The 25498-nt window shown below is 37.6% G+C and overlaps 1 protein-coding gene across 1 annotated transcript in view; it reads left to right on the top strand.

Moving 5' to 3' along the window:
* Positions 1-20729, top strand: part of sik2a (salt-inducible kinase 2a) — a 72880-nt gene extending 52151 nt beyond the window's left edge. Inside the window, exons 10-15 of the mRNA XM_056458573.1 lie at positions 5432-5648; positions 8849-9091; positions 11549-11709; positions 12426-12545; positions 17347-17441; positions 17527-20729. Of these exons, the coding sequence (XP_056314548.1) occupies positions 5432-5648; positions 8849-9091; positions 11549-11709; positions 12426-12545; positions 17347-17441; positions 17527-17953 (1263 nt within the window). The 3' untranslated portion in view covers positions 17954-20729. The remainder of the gene's footprint in view (positions 1-5431; positions 5649-8848; positions 9092-11548; positions 11710-12425; positions 12546-17346; positions 17442-17526) is intronic.
* The last annotated feature ends 4769 nt before the right edge of the window (positions 20730-25498 follow it).

Below are 25498 nucleotides of genomic sequence, written 5' to 3' on the forward strand. Positions count from 1 at the left end.
ATATATATATATATATATATATGTATATGTATGTATGTATGTGTATAATGAGCAATATCACATCAGTAGCAGTGCGATATGGCTGTATATCGGCACACTAAGGCACTCAGCCTGAGGCCTCGTGCAAACGCACGCCTGTACCACACAACACATGTTGGCATGAGGCCTTAGGCCAAGTGCCTTAGTGTCCCACTACGGGTGTGATATTGCGTTTATACAACAGTTTGACAGCATAATCATGTATATAAAATAAGAAATCAAACATGGAGAGTCTCAAAATGCCTTTGTATGAGGAACTACTTTCTTCGCCCATTCACATCTGCAGCTGACGTCAGAACAGCAGAAACCGTTACTAATTTAACAACTTTAGAGCTAGTATTTGAATGATTCTCTAGCGTAATGTCTAAAGTGATGACAAAACAGGTGATTTTGCTCATATTTTAAGCTTATAAGACTGAACGGCATGAAATGCCATCAATCTACAGAGATTTTCTAGTATTTCTCTGTTGCAATCGGGAGATCACAATAATTAACCCTGAAAAGCCAAAGTAGCTCAATCACTACCAGATTACTTTTGTGTTTGCGATAAGGAAAAACACTAAACACATGCAGCCGTTTTTTCTTTCTTTCTTTTTACTGAACTAGTCTGCAGTGACGAAAACAGGAGACTCATTAGAAACAAACAGATGCCTAACCAAAAAGTAACTCAGGGTTATACAAAGAGTGGCCAACACAAAATACATTCCTAATATGTGACTCTCATCTCACACTCAATACACTAAAATAACTGTGGTTTAAATACAACACATACAAAAGAGAGAGATCGACTTAGAATGACATTTACTAGTTTAACGATTTGATCAGTTTTCAAATTTTTCATCTCTAAGGGCTTATTATGCAGTCTCTGTTGCCGTCTTGTGAACGGACAACGTCAACTGACTTTGCTCTACTCAATGACAGGCTGATGGATGCCAATGCTCCGAAATGCTAAATATTTCAAATAGGCACTATCCTTATAAATAAACTGCATAGATGCAATCTAAACAAGTACATCCTCGACTAAAAAAGCCTCAAAAGTACATTATGTTGTCCAACAGCTGCAATATTTGTCAAACTGTAGTGAGTTTTTTGATCTGCAGTCACTATGTGGGCGAAGTAATACAGAAGGGTGAGGAGGCTGTATGAGTTCTGATGTTGCAGAATATTGCATGGCTATCAGCCAGTCAGATTCGAGAACCAAACAGAACTGTTGTATAAATATAAATTACTACTATATGCAAATAAAAATAAGAAGAGTACGTTTTGATTTAATGCTGTAAGAGTATATAATGTATGAATAATCCAAATACTATTCTTATATATTCCTAGGGAAATTCCTAGTTTGCATTTCCTTACTCTAGTACAAACTAGTTATATTGTGACTGAAAATGCTTTAGATTTAGACCGATGCTAAAAAGGGTTCATGCGAATAAGGTGAATTGGAAATACATTTGACGGATAAACTCTGACGCAATGAACATTACTCTAACATGACTAATCAGCAGTCTCCATTATACTTGCTTTGTTTACTGTTAATTAACAAGTTACCAATACTATAGTCAGCTGCTTTAACAACATGATGGAAATGCACATAATCCGTATATGTTTTTTTTTTTTTTACTTGGAAATATTTGCTTCACACAAGGATGGAACCTGGCTATTGAGCACTTCTGGACTGAGTTTGGCATCATATGAATAGTCCTTCGAAACAGGATGCAATGCAATTTTTTTCCACAGCCTTCTTTGCTCATGTTCGAAGTACTAGTATAAATGGATGGTATACCAGTTTACCCCCCAACAGGTTTTTTAAAAGTTGTCCTTCGGTGCACTGTGTGTTGCTGTTGGTAAAGCATGTGGTGAATGATCAAATGTAAATGTTTATTACTAAAGAAAAGGGCGTGTGATAAGTCAACCATTCAGCCTATGTGCCTGTAGAACTCAACAGATGGCAATCTAGAGATCTCTTCAGCATGTTGAGGTCACGCTCTCACAAACTTATTTCAACTGGCTTATTGTAATTCAGGAAAGCTGCTGGTTGCCTGAGGGCATCTGACTGCAGCATTACATAATTTTAAAAAAATTAAACCGATGACATGGAGTTACAGTCATAATCAGGGTTTACAAAATGGCTTTAACATGAGTTTGGGGAATGCAGTGTCCACTATGTTCACCTTATTTACACATTTCTTATAACTCATTTCTTAAAATAAAAGCGTTTGTCTCATGACAACTCTTTTAAAGAGATTTAGTTGAGTGATGAATATGTTTATGGCAGTGTTGATGTGTTTGGTCTTAGCGGCATAGATCTGCTACACTGCTTCAGCTTATTTTTGGTGCAGAGCAAGTACAGAGACTTGCTACTGGCAGAATATTCCAGACATGCTGTCTGAGAATATAACACACTGCTGCTGCAAACAATAACCTCCACGAAACCCCTAACAAAGCAGAAGAACATGAAGAAAAAACGAAATGAAAACATGAATCTGTGTATAACCAAAAAGTTAAGCAAACATGCATATATCCACAACTGAGATGACTGAGATAGGACAAATTAAACAAACATCCCTAAAACTAGCACATCTATCATCTAAATGTTTCCCATGGGACTGCATGTTTTACTATCTATGTGTACCTGGGCTACCTTGCAGACCAGCTTAGCTCTAAAAACATAGACTATACGTCTTTGTTACAAAAGATTTCAGCTTGCAGGCTGATAAATAAACCCAGCAACCACCTGAGCAAGTATTAATGAGAAACATGATTACATCATTGCCATACTCTGTAAATAAATCTAAATGAATGTTTAAATGGATGCACCACTTGACACATGATAAAGCAGCATTATAAAATAAAGATCCTGATTTTCTCAAGGGTTTTATATGCACTAACTACTAATTATGAGTTCACGCAGACAACTAATTAAGAGTTTATTTTACAGACCTGCAGCAGCCCTGTAAATGAAGAGCACATACTGTTTGAATTAATAGAATAGGCATACACAAAATACGTTTCAGTGAAAATTCCACACATTAACAGAACCAAGGGAAGAAGAAAAAACTATGCGTAAAGGGGCCTATATGCTCATTAGTGACTTATTCAAGGAAACCCAAACGGGTGAAAACAAATTCGGGATGCCTGTCTCCCTTATGCATGATGCAAAGTGATGAGTGATTTAACGTTTCCACAATGTAAAGACAAGATCTAAGACGGTGCATGAGCCTCTCGCAAACACACGAGCAAGCAAATGATGCTTTCTGATGCAGCTTGAATCAGCCAAACACATTTAGCATGGCTTTGCAGCGGCTGGGCGAGCCATATATTTATGCAAGCTAGTATTATGGCCGTATATAACCCCATTGAAGCACAAAGTTGTAAACTTTAACCTGTTACTTTTGTATAAACACAGTTGTGCAAACATTGCTGCGTATGTTTATACATGCACTAAAAGTTGTTAATATGGAGTTTGAATTAAATCCAATCTCACTTAAAACAATAAGCAGACAAATAACACAAAGATGTAGAGGGAAATATTATCTTCACTTATTATAGATGTTTTCAAAAACATGCTGCAGATTGCTAGTGCAAATAAATGCCTTGGTATTTGAATGCTGAAGGGACAGCTCATTGGCTGCTGAGGCAACAGCAACCAGTCGCCTGCACATAAGCCTATCACATCAAATCCTAAGCCTGCAGTTTCATAACAGAGTTTTATATTCATTTAAGAAAATGTAACAGCATAAATACTGGCAATTTAACATGCTAAAATAAATTGATGACACTTTTCTTTAAGGTTGTATTTAATAATGCGTTTACTAACATCAACAAACAATGAACACTTCATTTATTATTGCGTTTGCTCATGTTAGTTAACCTTAGTTAATGGTAATACGGTTGTTACTAAATACATTAACTGATGAAACCTTATTGTAAAGCGTGACTAAAAAATAACTTTTAAATAACTAAAATTAGCGCTGGGTAACGTGTAGCTGGGTGACATGGTGGCTCAGTGGTTAGCAATGTCAGCTCACAGGAAGAAGGTATCTGGTTCAATTCCCGGCTGGGCCAGTTGCCATTTCTGTGTGGAGTCCAAACACATGCGCTATAGGTGAACTGAATAAACAAAATTAGCCGTAGTGTATGAGTGTGTATGGGTCTTTTTTCAGTACTGGGTTGCAGCTGGAAAGGCATCCGCCAATTCCGTTTATTCATTCACCTGTAGCGCATGCCTTTGCACTGTGAAGGAAACCGGAGCACCCGAAGGAAACCCACACCAACATGGGGAGAACATGCAAACTCCACACAGAAATGGCACGGACCTTCTTGCTGTGAGGTGACAGTAATACATGAAAATGATTAACTTTGTTATTATTAAAAATAGGAACCCTTGCTTTTTAGAAGATCAAAAATAAATGTATTTCTCTCTGTGAAAATATCATATTTGCTTATTTTTATGGGAAATAAAATGAATTTCGGACACTGATTTTAATTTATCTTAAAACAGATAGTGGTATATTCTTTATTAGTTAAAATACACATTGCTCTTGTTAATAAAGCAACAGCTAATAATGTAAAAATAATCATCTATTTGGATATTTATTTTATTGAACGTAAAAGTAAACCTTTGAATCTTTATGAAATGAAACCAGACATTTTTTTAAACTCATAAGAAACTCTATAACAAAAAACAGTAGCCTGTTTCCAGTATACTGCATTCCCAGTATTCAGATGCCATATAATCGCTTGTGAAGAAAAGAGTGTCATTTAAAGCAGGGAACAGTGACAGATCCTTTGTTCTACATTGTGATGTACATCTGATACATGCGAGAGAAACAGATTATCAGAAAAGAAAAGAAAAAGTTGACAGATGGAGGCAGATGTGAATGTGAGCTGGCATTCAGTTGTAAGAAAGGAGTAAGTTTTATGCAGATAAAGCTGGTTGGAGAAAGACAACATGCAGCACTGGAGGGAAGTCAAGAAAAGGAAACCTATTTAAGGATGAACCATATAAAATAAGACATATAACATGCATTACAGCACATAAAAATTTAGGGGGGGGTGGGGGGGTGGACAACTTAATTGTTTATGTTCAATCCACTTAAATTTGTAAATACTAATGTCAACTGAAATCATTCATGTTGTCCCAGCACAAAACGATTGTGTGGAACCCAGCATTTTTACAGTGTAGATTCATTTCTATTTCAAGTCTTTAAATTCTTATTCCCTCATAATCCTTCCTTCATATCCGTTTCAAAGTATTTTTGTTTGTCTCTTTGGGAAGTTACATTGATTGACTCTTAGTTTTGATTTTCTTTGACAAATCTTGAAACTGGAGAGTGCTGTGCTGTTTGAGCCCGAAATAGTTTTGCCAACAGCGTGTTTATTTGTTTGTCAGGTGGACGGCTGCTTGCTGGACCCGCTTCCTCCAGTCGTGGTCCGCAAAGTCAGCGGCTCGCTGCCTAGCAACGTTATGGAGACATCCATTGATGAGGGCATTGAGGCGGAGGAAGAGCACACTGTTCCCCTCGCCGCCTTTCATACAGCTCGATTCAGCCAGCGCCGCCACACGCTGTCTGAGGTCACCAACCAACCTGCTGCGCTGCCTATTACAGGTCAGTACTGCTCGCTAAACTCAACTAAGACCGATAGATATACAGGTAAAGTCAGAATTATTTGCCCCCCTTTTAATTTTTTTTTTTTTTTTTTTTTAATATTTCCTAAACGATGTTTACCAGAGCAAGGAAATTTTCACAGTATGCCTGATAATATTTTTCCTTCTGGAGAAAGTCTTATTTGTTTTATTTCGGCTAGAAAAAAGTCAGTTTTGAATTTTTTTTAAAACAATTTTAAGGTCGAATTTGTTAGCCCCTTTAAGCTATACATTTTTTCGATTGTCTAAAGAACAAACCATCATTATACAATAACTTGCCTAATTACCTTAACCTGCCTAGTTAACCTAATTAACCTAGTTAAGCCTTTAAATGTCACTTTAAGCAGTGTAGAAGTGTCTTGAAAAATATCTAGTCAAATATTATTTACTGTCATCATGGCTAAGATAAAGTAAATCAGTTATTAGAAACTAAAACTATTATGTTTAGAAAAGTGTTGAAAAAAAATCTCTCCATTAATTGGAGGAAAAAAATAAGCAGGGGGGCTAATAATTCTGACTTCAACTGTGTATGTATGTATATATATATATATAGAGAGAGAGAGAGAGAGAGAGAGAGAGAGAGATATATAGATCTAAATATTTCAGTCAAGGTTTTGGAATGAAATATTTTTTGTTTTTGAAATAGGCCTCTTGAAGATTGCATTTATTTGATCAAAATTTACAATGAAAAGAGTAATATTTTAGTTAAATATTATTATTTATAATTATTAAATGTACTTCCTGTAATGGCCAAACTGAATTTTCAGCATTATAATTATTAAGTTCTTCAGTGTCAATTGATCCTTCAGGAATCATTTTAAAATGCTGATTTGGTGCTTAAGAAACTTAATAGTGTGCTACTTAACAGTGTTGTGGAAAACTTTGATACTTTAATTCAGGAGTATTTGATAATTAGACAGTTTAAAAGAACGATTTAAAAAAATTCCTTTATTTTTAATCAATTTAATTATTTCTTGTACTGACTCCAAATTTCTGAATGATAATAACATTGCAGTAAATAAAAATAAATAGCTAAAAATTGGAAGAAAAAAAAGTCCATATCTATTTAAAGATGTGTAGTTACATTCTTTTACTTAACCAAAAATGATGACTGTTGTACAGTTTTAGGGACACTCACTAAAATGTTAAAATTTAGGGTTAAACATGTATTTCAAAATATATTTTCAAACATATTGGCTGCGTGCGAAATCGCCTACTACTCAGTGGGTACTGCATTTCAATTTAAACGTACTACTCGGCCGATAGAAAAGTACGTTCTATACAGAATGAATGAGAGTAGACTGAATGGAACTCGAACATACTACAGCCGCCATTTTGTCATAATTACATGACCTACCCATGTCAGTTGCTTCGATTCGTCATTAATGAATTATCTCGCAGTGCATTATGGGATTGCGTAGCGTGCATCGGATGCGCACTTCAGAATCTCGCTTGAAGTAGTAGGTCATCAACTTCTCGCATACTGTTTTTTGAATTCAGTAATACTACTTGGCTCACAGTCTGTTTTTAGCGTACTATATAGTATAGAAGTATGCAGTTTTGGACACAGCCATTATATTTTATCATATCATATTAAAAGTTTTTAAAGATCACTGCACAGCTACAAAATGCACTTCGTTTCAGCAAGAATTAATTATTTAAATAATCTTATTCAATTCACCAAAATTTTGTAATTCACTTATATATATATATATATATATATATATATATATATATATATATATATATATATATATATATATATATATATATATATATATATATATTTTAAAAAATTGGTCAGAATAAGAGTTCTATTTAATTTCTACATAAATATAGTTTCGCTGAATGACACCGGAACATTATTTCACCCATTTTTTGAATATTACAAACGTTAAAGTAGACACTTCACTTGCATGTAATATTCTATATATTCAATTCAATTCATCTTTATTTCTCTAGCGCTTTTACAATGTAGATTGTGTCAAAGCAGCTTAACATTAACAAGCTTTAGTAAAATGAAACTGCATCAGTCCAGTTTGCAGAGTTGAATTTCAGTTTAGATCATTTCAGTGTGATTTAATTTACATGGCCGAAAGTCCAAATACATACATGTATCTATGCATGCAAAATCTATTTTTCTAAATACATTTGATGCAGACACCAAAATGATGACAACTTTAAACTTAAGATTACGTATTCATGCCTACTTGATTCAATAAAACTGAGAAGAACTCAAACACTGGCTCTACAAGCTCTTAAATCAGTCTGTGAGAGCAATACTTGACATGGAGTTCTAGAGAAAACTTGGCATTGAGCGATGAACTGCTTATGATACATTTTCCACTGACATGCAATGAGAGCTTTTTTTAGTAGACAGTTTGTGTCTCTTTGATTTTGCTCATGTCACTTACAGCACGTCAAGGCAAGCCAAGCGTATTTATAAAGCACGCATTCGTACACAATAGGAATTCAAAACACTTTACATAACAATGAGAAAATACGCCAAGTCCATTGTTAAAGTAACCTTAAAGACTTGTATAAGAACATCCTTAACTTTTATTAAAACACAGCAAGGAAATACTATAAATATTAAAATGATAATGCAGCATAAAGTGCATATGTCTGACAGATGTATTCACGTTTATGTCAGGACTGTAATATGGTCAGCATGGCTTTGGACTATTGTTATACTTTGCAATATAAATCTCTGTAACTAACAAATATGCAATCACCAAGTAGCTTGAACTTCCGTTTGACCAGAGCTGAATAATATGCCAAAAACTGTGATATTAAAATTCAACATATTATGATAATAAACATGACTCTTATTATTTAATTAATAACAATAATGAGATACGTAAATTATAATTCCCCCATATGTTCAATAGACTGCCCCTCTCCCTTCCACAGTGTTTTTTTTTCAACAAAAGACCGAAGACTATATAGTTTTTGAACTATATATTGCCTATATAGTTCAAAATCACTAAATAAACACTCCAGAAAGTTTCATGAGCAAAATATTAAAAAATGAATTAAAACAGGACTATAATGGCGGTGATATTACATCATCATGCTTGGCATCTCATTACGGCGGCGATGCAGGTATTGTAACACCCCTAGTGTATACACTTAAGTTACAATGAAAGTTTGTGTGTGCAGATCTGAACCCCTCCCTCAGCAGCATGGACTCGCAGTACAGCATGGGTTCAACTCAGAGCGACTGCAGCTTTCCTGAAGAGAGTCCAGCATTTAACTCTACACCTGCCGGCTCCACAGCTCCAGTCTTCCTCAGCATGAAGCCGCCTGAAGCCTGCCTGCAGACTCTCAATCCACAGGGACACAATCACTCATTAGTCAGCTTCCGAGAGGGGCGAAGGGCTTCAGACACCTCTCTCACACAAGGTCAGGATGATTTGTGTTCTTGTGTGTGTCGTTTTTTTTTTTTTTTCATTTCTGTGTTCTATCACTTTTCTTCGTGTCGAGGGGTTCCACTGCATTTCTGCATTGTTAAAAAAAACTTTGGACTAACGGGCAGCATACACTCACTGTCCACTTCATTGTGCTCACTGAATCAGCTGCTAATCACTGCACTGCAAATGCCGCTAAGAACCACTTCATGGTCAATATGAATACGTATAGTTAACACTGTCTGGAGAATGACCTGTCTGGTTTGGTAGTTGCTCCTGAGGTCTACAGAGGAGACACACAACACATCAAAACTTGAAGCAGATGAGCTACAGCAGCAGCAGAAGTACCACTGACACTCCTTTAGGAATACAAAAGCAAACTGAGGCTGCAGTTCACACAGGCTCAACAAAACTGCACAACAGTAGATTAGAAAAAAGTTTGCCAGGTCTGATGATCCTTGTGTTGAGACATTTAGATTGCATAACAGGTTCAAGTACATCACTTGTTTTATTGCTTGTAAAATTATGCACCAGGCAGTAATATGATTAAAAAGCATTGGTGAAACAATTACTTACTTTTATTAATATAAAAAATCATCTGAATATTTTCTTAGCCTGCAAATTATGGTTTATCTGATCAGAATAATGGGTCAGAACAATTATTTCTGTGAAATCCACTCAAGTTTTCCAATTGCAAACCATGCAACTTATTTATACTTATTTTATGGGTTATTAAATTGATTTATATAAATACTCAATGACCCCTTTATTAGGTACACCTTAAAGGTGCTCTATTGGATTGAGTCAGGTGACTGTGGAGGCCATTTGAGTACAGTGAACTCAATGTCATGTTCAAGAAACTAGTCTGAGATAATTCGCACTTTATGACATGGCGCGTTATCCTGCTGGAAGTAGCTATCAGATGATGGGTACGCTGTGGTCATAAAGTGATGGACATGGTCAGCAACAATACTCAGGTAGGCTGTGGCGATGACATGATGCTCAATGGGTACTAATGGGCCCAAAGTGTGCCAAGAAGAAAATCACCCACACCATTACACCACCACCACCAGCCTGAACCGTTGATACAAGGCAGGATGGATCGATGCTATCATGTTGTTGACGCCAAATTCTGACCCTATCATCCGAATGTCGCAGCAGAAATCGAGACTAATTAGACCAGGCAACGTTTTTCCAATCTTTTATTGTCCAGTTTTGGTGAGCCTGTGTGAATTGTAGCCTCAGTTTCCTATTCTTAGCTGACAGTAGTGACACCTGGTGTGGTCTTCTGCTGCTGCAGCCCATCCGCCTTAAGGTTGGAGGTGTTGTGTGTTCAGAGATGCTCTTCTACCTTGGTTGTAACGAACCAGTCTGGCCATTCTCCTCTGACCTCTGACATCAACAAGTCATTTGTGCCCACAGAACAGCGGCTTACTGGATATTTTTGCTTTTTCTGACCATTCTCTGTTAACCCTAGAGATGGTTGTGCGTGAAAATCCCAGTAGATCAGCAATTTCTGAAATACTCAGGCCAACCCGTCTGGCACCAACATTTGATCATAATTTATTATAGTCTTTTGTTGATCATAATTTATTATCTAGTCTTTTGTTCAATATTACATTTAATATGAGTATATTTAAAATGTGGGCGACGCAGTGGCGCAGTAGGTAGTGCTGTCACCTCACAGCAAGAAGGTCGGTGGGTCGAGCCTCAGCTCAGTTGGCATTTCTGTGTGGAGTTTGCATGTTCTCCCTGCGTTCGCGTGGGTTTCCTCCAGGTGCTCTGGTTTCCCCCATAGTCCAAAGACATGCCGTACAGGTGAATTGGGTAAGCTAAATTGTCCGTATTGTATGTGTGAATGAGTGTGTTTGGATGTTTCCCAGAGATGAGTTGCGGCTGGAAGGGAACGAAAAGCCTCAAAATGTTTTATAATGGTATATAAATTGGAATAGTTCAAAATTGCAAAAATGAAACGGCCCTTCATGCTTTATTTTCAGACAAACGGTATTCTGTTACATGTAGATACTTCATAGTCAAATGCTACTTTACTATACAGAATAGATCACAGGCTCGAATTCATCAAACCTGACTATAATCGCCAAAAAGACACACAATCTGCATGTCCATCCTTCCATGTGTATGAATGAAGCCCAGAATCTATTCTGTCCACCACTTTGGTCTCTGTAGGCATGTATTTGTGTGTCATAATCAGTGTTTTAGAGGATATATTGTAAGCAGATAAATAACCCTCATTCTGATTGATATCTGACCTTCTGTAAATAATGACCACTTTTAAAAAGCTGAAAATAATTGGGGGTGATTCACTCCTCTGTTAATTATAGCAGTAGTGAAGAGAGTGAGTCAGAGCACCCCTGCAGCACTCACAGGAATATCTCCAGCGCTTCGTCTCACTGAAGTCTGCCGTATTTTTATTGAACCCACGGTTTCACAGGGTTGGTGGCATTCAGACAGCACATCCAGAACCTGGCCAGGACCAAGGGCTTCCTGGAGCTCAATAAAGCGCAGATCGTGTTAGGAGATGGTGGAGCATGCGGAAACCCCATGATCAGCCCTCAGGAGCTCCTAGAGCCTCACCATCCCCTCAGCCACCAGGTCAGACACACATTTGTGCTGCTTTCAATTTATTTTATTATTTTTAAATACATTCTTATAAATTAGTATTTATACATTATAGTATTTTGACTTTAAAGGGGACCTATTATACTTCTTTTTACAAGACTCTGATGTCCCTGGAGGGTGTATGTGATGTTTCAGCTCAAAATACCACACGAATAGTGTTGTATAACTCTTTGAAACTGTCCCTTTCAGGCTTTGATTCAAATTGTGTCACTTTAGTGACTGTCGCTTTAAATTCAAAAGGAGGCAGAGCTAAAGCCTGTGCATCCCCATAGCAGCAGATTCAAAACAAGACTTGCGTTATCTGTGTGAAAACTGAAGCGTGTTAAGTGTCTCAAAAAGCGTCAGTATATGAAGACTACATTGTTGATTTGTGAAGTTAAAAGTCCACATTTATAATCCTCTTCGTCACTGACATTATCTTTAGCAGGTAAAAACTCTAATGATGGACGGCTGCTTCTCACTCAGGGCTGTTTATGCTAATAAGGGAGAGATGATCACTAATGGGCAGGACTTTCCACCTCTAATGACATGTACAAAGGGAGAATGTCAATCAAAGTGTTTCTGCAGACTGTTTTTAGCAAGTGTAATTATTATATGGTCCCCTTTAAATGTGAAATAAATGTAGTTTGTCTTTGTTTTTTATTGTTTGTTCTCTGTGATTTATGCTGAGATTAAACTAATCATTTCAGGGAGAAGGACGGCTGTGTCTTGGTGGAAAAGATACATCAACATTCACTGGTAAAATGCACCCTTATTTGCTGTCCAGGAGACAGAGTCTGGAGACACAGTACCTCACTCAGCGCCTACAGGTGGGTCAGATACCTGGTCAGTGTCTGCAGAAAAGACCATTGTGATGTATGAAGGAAGTGTTGAAATGAATGAATGTAATGTAGTGTAACCATTTAAAAACACTGTATTTTCCATAAACAGTTTTTTTTCTGAATTTCTGAACATTTCATTTCAAGTTTTTCTCTTTTATAAATATGTATATATAGTTTAAGTCAGAATTATTAGCTGCCATTTGAATGTTTTTTTAATATTTCCCAAATGGTGTTTAACAGAGCAAAGAAATTTTCACAGTATGTCTAAAAAACTATTTTAAGGTCAATATTATTAGCCTCTTTAAGCTACATTTTTTTTTGACAGTCTACAGAACAAACCATCATTATACAATAACTTGCATAATTACCCTGACCTGCCTAGTTAACCTAATTAACCTAGTTAAGCCTTTAAATGTCACTTTAAGCTGTATAGAAGTGTCTAGAAAAACATCAAGCAAAATATTATTTACTGTCATCATGGCAAAGATAAAATAAATCAGTTATTAGAAATGAGCTATTAAAACTATTATGTTTAGAAATGTATTGGAAAAATCTCTCCATTAAACAGAAATTGGGGGGGGGGGATTAACGGGGGCTAATAATTCTGACTTCAACTGGATGAATGGATGGATAGCTGGATAGATGGATAGATGGATGGATAGATAGATAGATAGATAGATAGATAGATAGATAGATAGATAGATAGATAGATAGATAGATAGATAGATAGATAGATAGATAGATAGATAGATAGATAGATAGATAGATAGATAGATAGATAGATAGATAGATAGATAGATAGATAGATTATATTTATATAAGAAGTCTGTTTTAATCCATTGAATAAACTAATAGACATAGAAAAGCCACGTCATTAATCCAGACCTCACGAAACAGTATTACAAAAATAGCCTTTCTGCTAAGATAGCATTATATAATATCTAATCCATACAGGAAAAAACAAAAACATTGGTCAAAAACCAATGAGAGTTTATATGCTTGTTCAGATTAGTTTATGCTGGTTTAGATCTGATAATGTTAGGAGCACTAATATAAAATGAAGCATTTCAATCATAATTTTGTCATCTGCATTATTATTATAAAACAATAGCTGTGTGTGCTGCTGCTGAGCAAATACGTAAAGCACTGTTTGTGCACCTAAAGCATTGTTTTAAGCTCCAAAGACAAAGAAAGTTGAATCTACGCTCAATCACAAAAGGCTTTTGCTCTTTTTCATAGCATCACCATGAAAGAGTGGCATCAACACTAAACTGATACCTAAAACCATGCTTTCTTTGCATAGACATTTGGCCAGCAATATACACTCACTCACTCAATCTCTTTCAGCTTAGTCCCTGATTTATCAGGGTTCACCACAGTGGAATGAACCACCAACTAGCAGCGCAATACAAATGTTTCCAAATAGTGACCTACAAGTAGATTCAGGTGTTTTTACCCACATTTTTCGCATACACAATGCGAATTCTGATGGTCGGAAGATCACATTGTTCCTGCATTTTATGTGTACATTGTTTGAATGCAGTGATAAATGACAATTTTAGGCTCGCATGCAATTCTGTGCAAAAACACGGACAGAGAAAAACATTGCTTTCAGAGCCTCTCTCTTTCTCATAGCAGGTATTGATACAATTAGATATAACAACACTCAAGTACGTTCCTCTCACAAAGTACACAGGCCACAACCATACAAACATCAATGATTTCCACATGACTTCTCTGCACACATGCACTTACGACAGCTAAAGCGGCACCATTCACCCACCTTTAGACAGGACTTTTGATTTTGCAACTTTGAGATTTGTCAATTTCATTAGCGATTATCAAAATGCATCGCTATTCTCTCTTAATTCACTTCTGAGCTTAGTTTTTAACAGCAGGCGACACTGAGACGCCAATGCTCACAAGGAAGAGAACTTGTATGTTGAGCTATGTCATGTAAGTTGACTTTATGTCGGAAGATTAATATAAACAGTCACTATCAACACTTGTAATTCACTTAACTAACTTTACTAATGATCAAATGAGGTTGCAGTGGTATTTGTAAGAAATTAGAAGCAAGCACAGATGTTTGTAAAGCATACAGCGCCATCTGCTGGAAAAAACAAAGCGAGAAGAGAAATGCATTCTGGAAAAACTTAATGCAGAACCGATTTCTTGAATGAATCCACTAAAATGGCTGTATTATCTCCAGAAGATGAAGTATAGTCATTTCTCTTGTTAGTAGACGAGGACTAAATGAGTCGGCCTAGTTTAATATCATGGCAGTATAGGTGCCACAACTAATGATATGTCTATATTCCCACCCACTTTGAACTAAACTGTTGTGAAAACTTAAACTGAGTCCTAGTAATCCGAGTTGTACCACACAATGGAAAAGCGGTTTAAGTGCTTTACAGTGAACCAGACTATTTTAATGTTTTCAGCCTATTTCATTGACTGCAATATTAGCAGAGGCCAATCAGCTTGAGCTAGGGCTGGGTGATTTTCGTGCGCATTTTGTCAGTAAAGCAGGATCTAGTAACTCTTAAGCATGTGCGTTTTTCAGTTTACTACAGAGTCGTAGCACGCTGATAAGCTACACAAAAAAAAGCTGTTTAGGTTTGAATTTGGTTTAATCAGTCAAAAATGACATCAAGATAAATGTTCTGTGATAATCACAATTGTTTGCATCTCTTCTCAAGGACCTATGGCTGTGGTAAAAGCTGCACAAAAAAATACAACATATTAAACTACAGTCAAGTGTTTGAAATAAATCTTTCTGTGAGAATATTCCATAGTCGTGTGTTTATTAGTCACGTCGAATCAATGAAAGCGCTTAAATCTTCTGTCAATTCAGCAACCACTATTTTCCCCAGAGGATTTCTGGGTTTTCGCAAGAGCGCCCTCTGGCCTACGGAGGAGATTTTATACAAATGACACCGCGCTTCTTTCAGAAGATCAATCGCAAGTTGAAGAAGCTCAATCGTGTTTGGGATTTCAATTCAATTAATCAGCCAGCCTAATTTAAGCTCATAGATGTTTACATTGGATGTCGTCTACCCTGTTGTTGTCTATTAGAAGGAATGCGTCAATAGAGCCACCATTTTAGTACTCCTTTGAAATGAATGTGGGACAAATGTGTAGTGAAGGACTGGCCATCCAGAGCCATTGATATATACATATATCTATGATTAGGTATTTCACGGTGGTCAGTACGCAAATATTTTTTTTAAATTACGAAAATTTTAATTTTTCATCACTTTTCTACATTGATGGATAATTGGTCGCACAGGCATTGCAGACAAAGAGCATCTGTTTGTGTGCACAGAAATGTATTATCCTTCCTCCCTGTTAAATTTGATATAATCCGTGTCCTAATACACACCCCCTCTCCTGCTTTCACTTCTAATGCTTACGGAGAGAACGATTCACTTGTGAATGAATCTTCGTTATGAACAACTCATGTGAACCATTGATATCCCTGCGTCTCAATGTGCATAACATTCACCTTTTTGATCTAAATAGTATATAACTTTTGTAATATTCACGGTGGAAAGTATCCACATTGAAGCACAGGCACTTTTTATTAGTTACTTTAAAAACTAGCCGTTACTTCATTTAGCTGACAATAGCACAAGTTTCTGGCATCAGCGGCTTGTTATCATATTTCATTTACATTGTTTGCTGATTTTATTCAACAAAACTAATATAAGCCTAGAATTTAGTGCAAGTTGGTGCTACTTTGCCTTATGGTAAGTGCGGTAAGTGACTGTATTATCATCTTGTTTAGCACAAAAGTTCGTAACATACAAAACTTAAAATAACGAAATCTTACCTATGAAGTTATGCATTTGTGTTTTGTTTTCTTTGTTTGCTCGTTACTACACTCGTACGCAGCGCTAAAGTCCAACTTCTTCACATCGGCTTTAGTCCAGACTAGTGCGGTTGAATGACATTTGTCCTGGGAGCACTGTACAAATGTGGCAGCGGTATTGACTAGGGATGTCCCCATTAGGTTTTTTTGCCCCCGAGTGCGAGTCCATTAATTTTGAGTATCTACCGATATCGAAACCCGATCCGATACTTCTATAATACAAAATAAAAAAGAGTAAAGAAGAGCGAAGAAACAGATTCAGGATGTTCCCTATTTTTAGTTAATTCGATTAACAAACAGGGCATGTTTGTGAGGTAGTTGAAAAATAAAATAAAATAAAAATCTAATATAAAAACAAATAGCACCTCAACTCAAAATGCCTGGCAGGCCATCCCAAGTTTAAGTATCTCACAGTTTGCTATGGCAATGTTGTCATCATCAACTTTATAATACCTCCAGATCACAGACATCCTTTCCGCTTCAAGCTGCTTCCATGTTCTATACATATATATTCCAATCCTGATCAGGATATAACGTCCGATTCCGATCGAATCTGAAACTGCATGATCGGGCCCAATTTACGATCACGTGATCGGATCTGGACATCCCTAGTATTGACTCAGGGTCTGTATGCAATATCTAGTGCAGGGGTGCCCAAACTTGGTCCTGGAGGGTCAGTGTCCTGCAGGTTTTAATCCCAACTTACCCCAACACACCTGCACAGATGTTTCTAGAAAGCTTAATAAGAGGGTTGGAACTAAACTTTCCAGGACACCGGCCCTTCAGGACTGAGTTTGGGCACCCCTGATCTAGTGTATATATCCATGGCTTAAGCTATGAAGTAAATGATGTCATTATTAGCACTATCTAGAGTTTACAAAAGTATAAATGGCTTGTTTTTGTTTTTGAATTCAGAGAGCCAGTCAGTTGGCGAGCGGTCTCGGAAGTGGCCAGATGTTTTGTAAAGAGGCTGCACCGCGCACTTTAGAGCAACAACTCCAGGAGCACAGGTCAGGAACAACCACATTCATAATACAATGATGTCCTGAAGCTTGTCCTGAAGAATTTCAGCTTATCTGTAATCCCGTTTCGCAGACTCCAACAGAAGAGGCTCTACCTCCAGAAGCAGTCTCAGGTTCAGGCCTACTTCCATCAGATGCAGCTGGCAGAGGATGCTTACCCTCCTGCCCAGGACCCCCAGATCAGCAGCAGCCCCCTGCCCAGCCCTCCTTTCACACGGACCCAAACCCTGACCCCTTTTTTGGAGCCCGGAACCTCGTCCCTGACATACGGTCCCAAGTCTGCCCGCTTCCCAGACTGGCCTTCGCCACCCAAAAACCACATCAACTACACCCCATCCCTTCCTACAGAGCCCCAGTACGCATGGAGTCCTGCCCAGCCTCCTCTGCCCCCAGGTAAAGCCGAGACCCCTTCAGCGCAACCCGCACCCGAAGCCCCTTTCCTGGACTGCGAGATGATGGAGACCGTAGAGCCTCCGCAAGGCTGTGTCCTTGTAAACTAAACCTGAAATGAAGCACTCTGAGACTGGTTCTCAGGCTTACTTCCACCAAATGCAGCTGGCAGAGGGTACTTACCCTCCTGCCCAGGACCCTTAGATCAACAGCAGCTCCCTGCCCAGCCCTTCCTTCACACAGGCCCAAACCCTGACCCCTTTTTTGGAGCCCGGCACCTTATTCCTGACATACGGTTGCATATCTGCCCGCTTCCCAGACTGGCCTCCGCCACAGCAACTACACCCCATCTGTTCCTACAGAGCCCCAGTACGCATGGAATCCTGCCCAGCCTCCTCTGCCCCCAGGTAACGCTGAAACCCCTTCAGCGCAACCCACACCCGGAGCCCCTTTCCTAGACTGCGAGATGATAGAGACCGTAGAGCCTCCACAAGGCTGTGTCCTCGTAAACTAAACATGAAACAAAGCACTCTGAGGCTGGTTCTCAGGCTGAAGATGTGGTGAAAAAAAGCGCCCTCAGGGACGAACAAGTCGCCGTGGTTTACACCACATTTTACAAACCTACAGACGTGCACTTGATCCTGTGGTAGACCATTACAGACCTTCATGTTCAAAGATGTTTGTGAGATGCGCTAGTGTTTTCTTTTTTCTCCAGTAAGCACAGATGACATGTAGTGCAGCTACCATAGAGTTTAAAAATCAGTATTAAAGCAATATTCCTTTTCCTATATAATAGTTCTACGAGTTTGTGTTTTTATAAGTAGTTCTTTTCATCCTTAAATGATCAGTAGCTACTCAAGATTTCATTATTAGTAGTATCGTGTGATTTTTAAATAATAATTAAAAGAGAAATGTGTAAATATTAGAATTTATCTAAGGAATGGAACATAATTATTAGAAATAATGTTGAAATCAACATGAAACTGCACTCAAAAGATTTGGTGTGTGTGAGACATGAGAGCACGTGAGCACAGTGGTCAAAAACATCAGTTCTGCACATGTTTACATGGAAAAAGAAAACTACGGCTTTTTGTATGAACAGCCCTTCACATTTTTGAATGTGATTGAATTTGTATAAACATGCTATTTACATAAAAAGGAATGGAGTATAATTTACAGTATAATTTTCAGTCATCATTTAGTATAACATAAATATGTAAAAATGAAATAACATTATGACCAAGTCTTTATTCAAATACATACACTACCTGACAAAAGTCTTGTCGCCTATCCAAGTTTTAGGAACAACAAATAATAACTTGACTTCTAGTCAGAAGTAGTTTATATGAAAGGCTAAGGCCTCTAGTTTATGCTTATTTTACCAAAATAAAATATGATCATGCCTTGATTTTTAATTATTTAATTAGGACAGTAAGGTCTGACTTTGCTTAGACAAAAGTCTCATCGCCTAACAGAAATAATGTACAGTATAGAATATAAAGTAAAAAATATAAAGTAATGGTGCAGTGGAAAAAATATTTAATATTGTGTATGACTGCCATGAGCTTGGAGGACTGCATCCATACATCTCTGCAATGACTCAAACGTATTAACTAAGTCATCTGGAATGGCAAAGAAAGTGTTCTTGCAGGACTCCCAGATTTCATCAAGAATCTTTGGATTCATCTTCAATGCCTTCTCCTCCATCTTACCCCAGATATGCTCAATAATGTTCATATCTAGTGACTGGGCTGGCCAATCCTGGATCACCTGGACCTTCTTTGCTTTCAGGAACTTTGATGTGGAGGCTGAAGTATGAGAAGGAGCGCTATCTTGCTGAAGAATTTGCCCTCTCCTGTTATTTGTAATGTAATGGGCAGCACAAATGTCTTGATACCTCAGGCTGTTGTTATCCACTCTGCAGATCTCTCACATGCCCCCATACTGAATGTAACCCCAAACCATAATTTTTCCTTTACCAAACTTGACTGATTTCTATTAGAATCTTGGGTCTATGCAGGTTCCAATAGGTCCTCAGCAGTATCAGTGATGATTGGGATGCAGTTCAACAGATGATTCATCTGAAAACTATACCTTCTGACACTTTTCCAAATTATCAACTAGAAGTCAAGGTATTATTTGTTGCTCTCACAACTGGGATCGTCGACAAGACTTTTGTCTGGTAGTGTACAACAAGTGATCAACCAAAATTGTATCATATTTTAAATTAAATACTTCTTGCTGACAAATGGGTAAAGTCTAGTTGTTTGAAGGATAGCAGCAAAATATAACGATTTAAAATTACAATTAGTCAGAATTTTGTGACCACTCTGGTCCTTAAATAGATTACATTTTAATATGTAATAAAAATGAATCTTGGCAATGATGCCTGAAATTATTTTTCTAGAGGGGGACATATAAAGTATTGTTACACTGAATGACATTTTAATGGGTATCCTCCCTAAACAACAGCTAAATTAAAGACTTTATTATTATTATTATTGTATTTTGGTCAGAAAAAACGCACACTCTGATACTTGAAAACCCCTTTTTGTCTTTGACCCACATACAACCCACTTGGCAACCAATATTTTAACAACTCATAATACAGTCTAATACAATTCAATAAACGCTGTAAAATATTATTCATTTGTTAGATCATGACACCTAAAGCATCAACCAATGTTAAACTGAGCCTTGACTCTAAAGTATTACTTGGGTGTCATTTACACTCATGTGTTCTCATTTTAAAACACTCAAGTTTTGTTACGGTTAGGCCTGGCATCCACACTACTCTGGCATCTTTGACCCACAGAAACTGAACACTTTGAGAACGCTAAAAACCCCCATTTTATTTTGCAAATGTTCAAACCAATCAAAAAGCTATTGTGGATAGCTACGACTCTGCATTCATAGTTAGTTTCAGTCCCTCTGTTGACCTTAGTCTTTGTGTACGAGCGGGCGCAGCCGTTTGAATCTTTTTGGCTCAAGACTTCCAGTATCAATCACTTCCATTCATTTTTAGATGTTAAAAACAGCTTGTTATGCTGCTTGATGTTGTAAACTGATATCTTCTTATTATATTGTTCTGCTTTGTCTGTATAGTCATGGACATACTTGTTTGTAGAGCAAGTAGTTTGGCTGTTTCTTCCCTTTATTATCCCTAGTCATTTCTCCTATAGGCAACAGAATCAGAAGTTCTAAAACATTCGCAAAAACGAGCGCACTTTCGCACTGAAGAATAAGGTCAATACCAGGGGTGCCAAAACTCGGTCCTGGAGGGCAGATGTCCTGCAGGTTTGAGCTCCAACTTGCCTCACACGGGCATGGATACTTCTAGAACAAAGGTCTCAAAATTGATTCCTGGAGAGCCGCAGCTCTGCAGTTTTGCTTCAACCTTAATCAACCATACCTGATCCAACTAATCAAGGTGTTCGAGACCACTAGAAACTTAAGCTAAACTCTACAGAGCTGTGGCCCTTCAGGAATTGAGTTTGAGACCATTGTTCTAGAAAGTCAAGTTAAGCTGCAGTCACACTGGACTTTTCTCCTCATAGACTTTCATTAATATGCACACAAATGCGTCAGACCAGAAACGCAAGCTCGTGCGACAAGTTTAGCAGTTTGCTGCGTTGAACTCTGACCTGCAAAATCAGATCACTTGATTGTGTGAGACCAATCGATGATCAAAACATGACTTCTCTGGACAGAAATTTAAATATGGACCAATCGCTCGCTTTTTAATCGTCTTGTTTAATTATCCCCTTTTTGCAGCGCCGTACGACAGAATTTCGCAAGCTCAAACTCTAGTGTGACCACAGCTTTAGAGCTTGATTAGTTAGCTCAGGTGTGCCTGATTAGCGTTGGAACTAAACTAAGCAGGACACCGGCCCTCCAGGACCAAGTTTGGGCACCCCTGGTATAGAGGGACCGAAACTATGAACACAGAGGCGTGGCTATCCACAATAGCTCTTTGATTGGTCTTCTGAGCATTTGCATAAAGTTCCCAGAATGGTCAAACCTCTCCCATATGACCAATACGAAATCAGACTACAAGTACAGATGCTGGCTACGGATCATGTGCTTTTAGGCTGTATAGTGTGGGCAGAGATGCTGTAAGTTTTTTTCATTCACGAATGCACTAGTGTAAATGGTACAAAACACTGTTTGACAGTGTGTGTGTGTGTGTGTAACCGATGTGATGTCAGCAGAAAAATCGAATATTTCAGACGTTTTGAAATGAAAGAATACCAAAACAAGCCATCTTTGTAATCATATGCTCTGATTGCTGTGCATGATGTTACTAAACAATGTTAAACAAATGGGTTGATTTGATTTCATGTTGACTTTCAAAAATCACACTACCTACTTCAGACTCTTCAAAGTAGACTGGAGTCAAACAAGGTTACAGTACATGGCTTTCCTGCTAGTACATATGATTTTAGAGCAGGGGTGTCAAACTTAATTCCTGGAGGGCTGCAGCTCTGTGGAGTTTAGTTCCAATCTTTCTTCAACAACTTAGAAAACTTTCACACCTGTGGATCGATTCTTTTGTTCCGAAACGGAGATTTAAATAGTTACATTAGCTCCTTTCACACAGTGATACTGGTAAATATACGAAAAATTTCCGAACGACTTTACCGGTAAGTTCAAAAATGCAGTTCACACAGGCAAGGACATTACAGAATTTTTCCAGAAAAGACCGTTCACACATTCATTCCAAAATACCGGTAAATTCTGACATCATTAACCAGAAATGACCTACAAACGGCAGCGCTTGTATTTGTAAACATTTGACAACATTACAAACTCTGTGGATGGATAAGTATTGTGAACAACTTCAATGAAAACATAGAGGAACACTTTCACATGTTGCGATGTTCACAATATAAGTGTGTGTGCTGGCACTCACCGGCTGCTTCACTTGCACACGCATCAGAGCTTGAAGGTAAACAAACAACGGCTTATCATAAGCATTTCATTGATAATTTTTTTACACAGTTGGCATTAGGAAGGATTGTATAAATGTTATCTGACAAACATCTAGCAGCTAAATTTGTCTAGAAAAATATTGGCTTTTATTTTCATAAACCGCGCGGACGTGAATGCGTCTGAGTGTTCTGATTGGCTGAAGTAGACGTCTCACGTCAGCGCGCTCCAAGCATGAACGCGCTCTTTCCTTCTGCGTTCACAGAGAGCAGCACTCCAGCAAATTACCGGTAATGTTACAACTTCTCTTTCCGAATTTACCGGTATTTTCAAAAAGGGCCTGTTCACACAAACAGACCTTTCCAGAAAATTGTCGGTAATTTTCTGGAAAGGTCTGTATGTGTGAAAATGGCTAATGTTTCACTTTGTTCTTGGTGCGGTTCGCTTTCACACGGAAAAGTTTCTAAACGGACCAAAATAGTTAAAACAAGTCACGTGCGAGTAAACTCTCCTCACACTGGTCAGAGTTTCACGGTTTATTTTGCAAAGTCCCACTCAGCTGTCATGCATCCCTTATTTTAATTTATGACGATGAGCAATAGGACTTTATAAACAAAAGGTGCACTTTAATTCTGAATGTGACACCCACAGACATCGTCACCAGATATAAATCAGAGGTAAGACTTTCTCATATATAGCAGTTGGCTTATGCATTATAGGGTTTACATTATAGAGAGAAATAACAGATAAACAAAGACTTCCGTTTGGTAAATTTTCCTAACGGATAAACAGCTCTCGTTAATAGTTAACATGCTTTCACTTTCATATTTAACAGGAAACGCACATTTACCGGTAGGAATAACATCCCACCCTACTCATAATTCTCTCTTTATATAGCCATATATGCCTATTACATACCCATAATACACTGATATAGCCTGGTTCGGATCATATTGCTTTCTCATTACAATCGATACGCTCCAGAGTTCGTTTCAACCGAGCCAAGACCACCTCATCCAGGTGATCTCAGATCGATTCTTTTGGTGCGGATCAGAGTGCGATTGCTGGATTCACATATGCCAAACCGACCATGCTAACTGGGAAAACGCGCCAGATTCTGAAACAAAAGTAACTGTAGGTCTCAAATAAGCCTATGGCACTCAATTAATTTGATCAGGTGTGTTTAATTAGGGTTGGAGCTAAACTGTGCAGAGCTGCGGCTCTCCAGGAACTGAGTTTGACACCTGTGTTTTAGAGCCTCAAAACATTCAGATGAGTTACATAGATGATATCAATTAGAATCAACAAAGAATGAATTCACACTGCCGTGCACTACTACTACTCGAAAAGATTATTATGATTATTTAGAAACTGTGTTGAAGTGTTGTGCCTTTCAATTCTTGTGGTTCCTTTTTGAAGAATGTCTGTTTTTAGATTGAATTCTTCAAGTAAAACTTCCTGTTTGGAAATGAGTATGAAGCACCCTCTTTTGACAGATACCTTGAACCAAAGTCTCCATTTAGGTTCTGTGTTGAAGTCCACTATGTGGATTGTTCTAGAACCGTCCAGCTACATCAGAGAGTCGTCATGGTCCTACAGTATATGCCATTTAAAAGTATAGCAATATCCGGAGTAATAGTCCTGATGTTTAACATGGGTGTTTGTAATGAGTGTCGTCATTTTGCCTTTGAAGGAAAAAAAACGAAAAACTTATTGTGACTATTTAGAATTCATAGTCAGATATTTGGCTATTGTTGATATTATTACTGACATTGAAAAGTGAACTGCTTTGTTATAGTCGTTTTTCAGTGCTAAACTGTTTCCCAATGTGTGATCACAATACCAATTTTGTCATTTCAAATACTGAGATCCTTTCACCAGGGGAAATAAAGATCACGCTCCTTGAGTAAAAATGTTTCGATTGTATATTTCTTCATACCACGTCTGACATCCCTTAAGTGGATGTTTTTGTAATCATTTACTCACTCTTAAGTTGTTCCAAACCCATGTGACTTCCTGTTCATCTACGGTCATGGTGATCAATGAAGAAATTCTTTATTTATTTTTTTAATTAACTGACCGAATTGTTGACACACTGTAAAACCCAAGTCAACTTTATCAAATGAAATGAGTGTAGTTAACTCAAAATTGACTGAAAGCTAATTCTTATTTGAAAAGAGTTTTGAACTCAGTGTTGAAGATAATGAGTTAATTAAATACCTAATTACTTCAACTTAAATGGAGTAAGTTCACAGTATTCATATAGACTAGTTTTTAACTCAAATAGATTGTACCAATCAGTTTCCTCAAATGGTTTGAGTTGCCTTTACATATTGGGTTTTACAGTACTCAGTTGGTTTAAGTTCTCTTCATTTATTGGGTTTTACTGTACTCTAATTGCTTTATTTACTTAAATGGAGTAAGTTCACAGTACTCATTAGGATTAGTTTTTGAACCTAAATGGTTTGTTGCAATCGGTTTCCTCAAATGGTTTTACAGAGTACCTCGTTACTTCAACTTAAATGGAGCAAGTTCACAGTACTCATAAAGATTAGTTTTTTAACTCAAACCATTTGAGAAAACCCATTGCTACAAACCCTTTGAGTTAAAAAACGAATCTTTATGAGTACTGTGAACTTGCTCCATTTAAGTTGAAGTAACGAGGTACTCTGTAAAACCCAAAAAGTGAAGGCAACTCAAACCATTTGAGAAAACCCATTGCTACA

This window comes from Danio aesculapii, chromosome 5, assembly GCF_903798145.1.
Source record: "Danio aesculapii chromosome 5, fDanAes4.1, whole genome shotgun sequence".
Classification (NCBI taxonomy): Eukaryota; Metazoa; Chordata; class Actinopteri; order Cypriniformes; family Danionidae; genus Danio; species Danio aesculapii.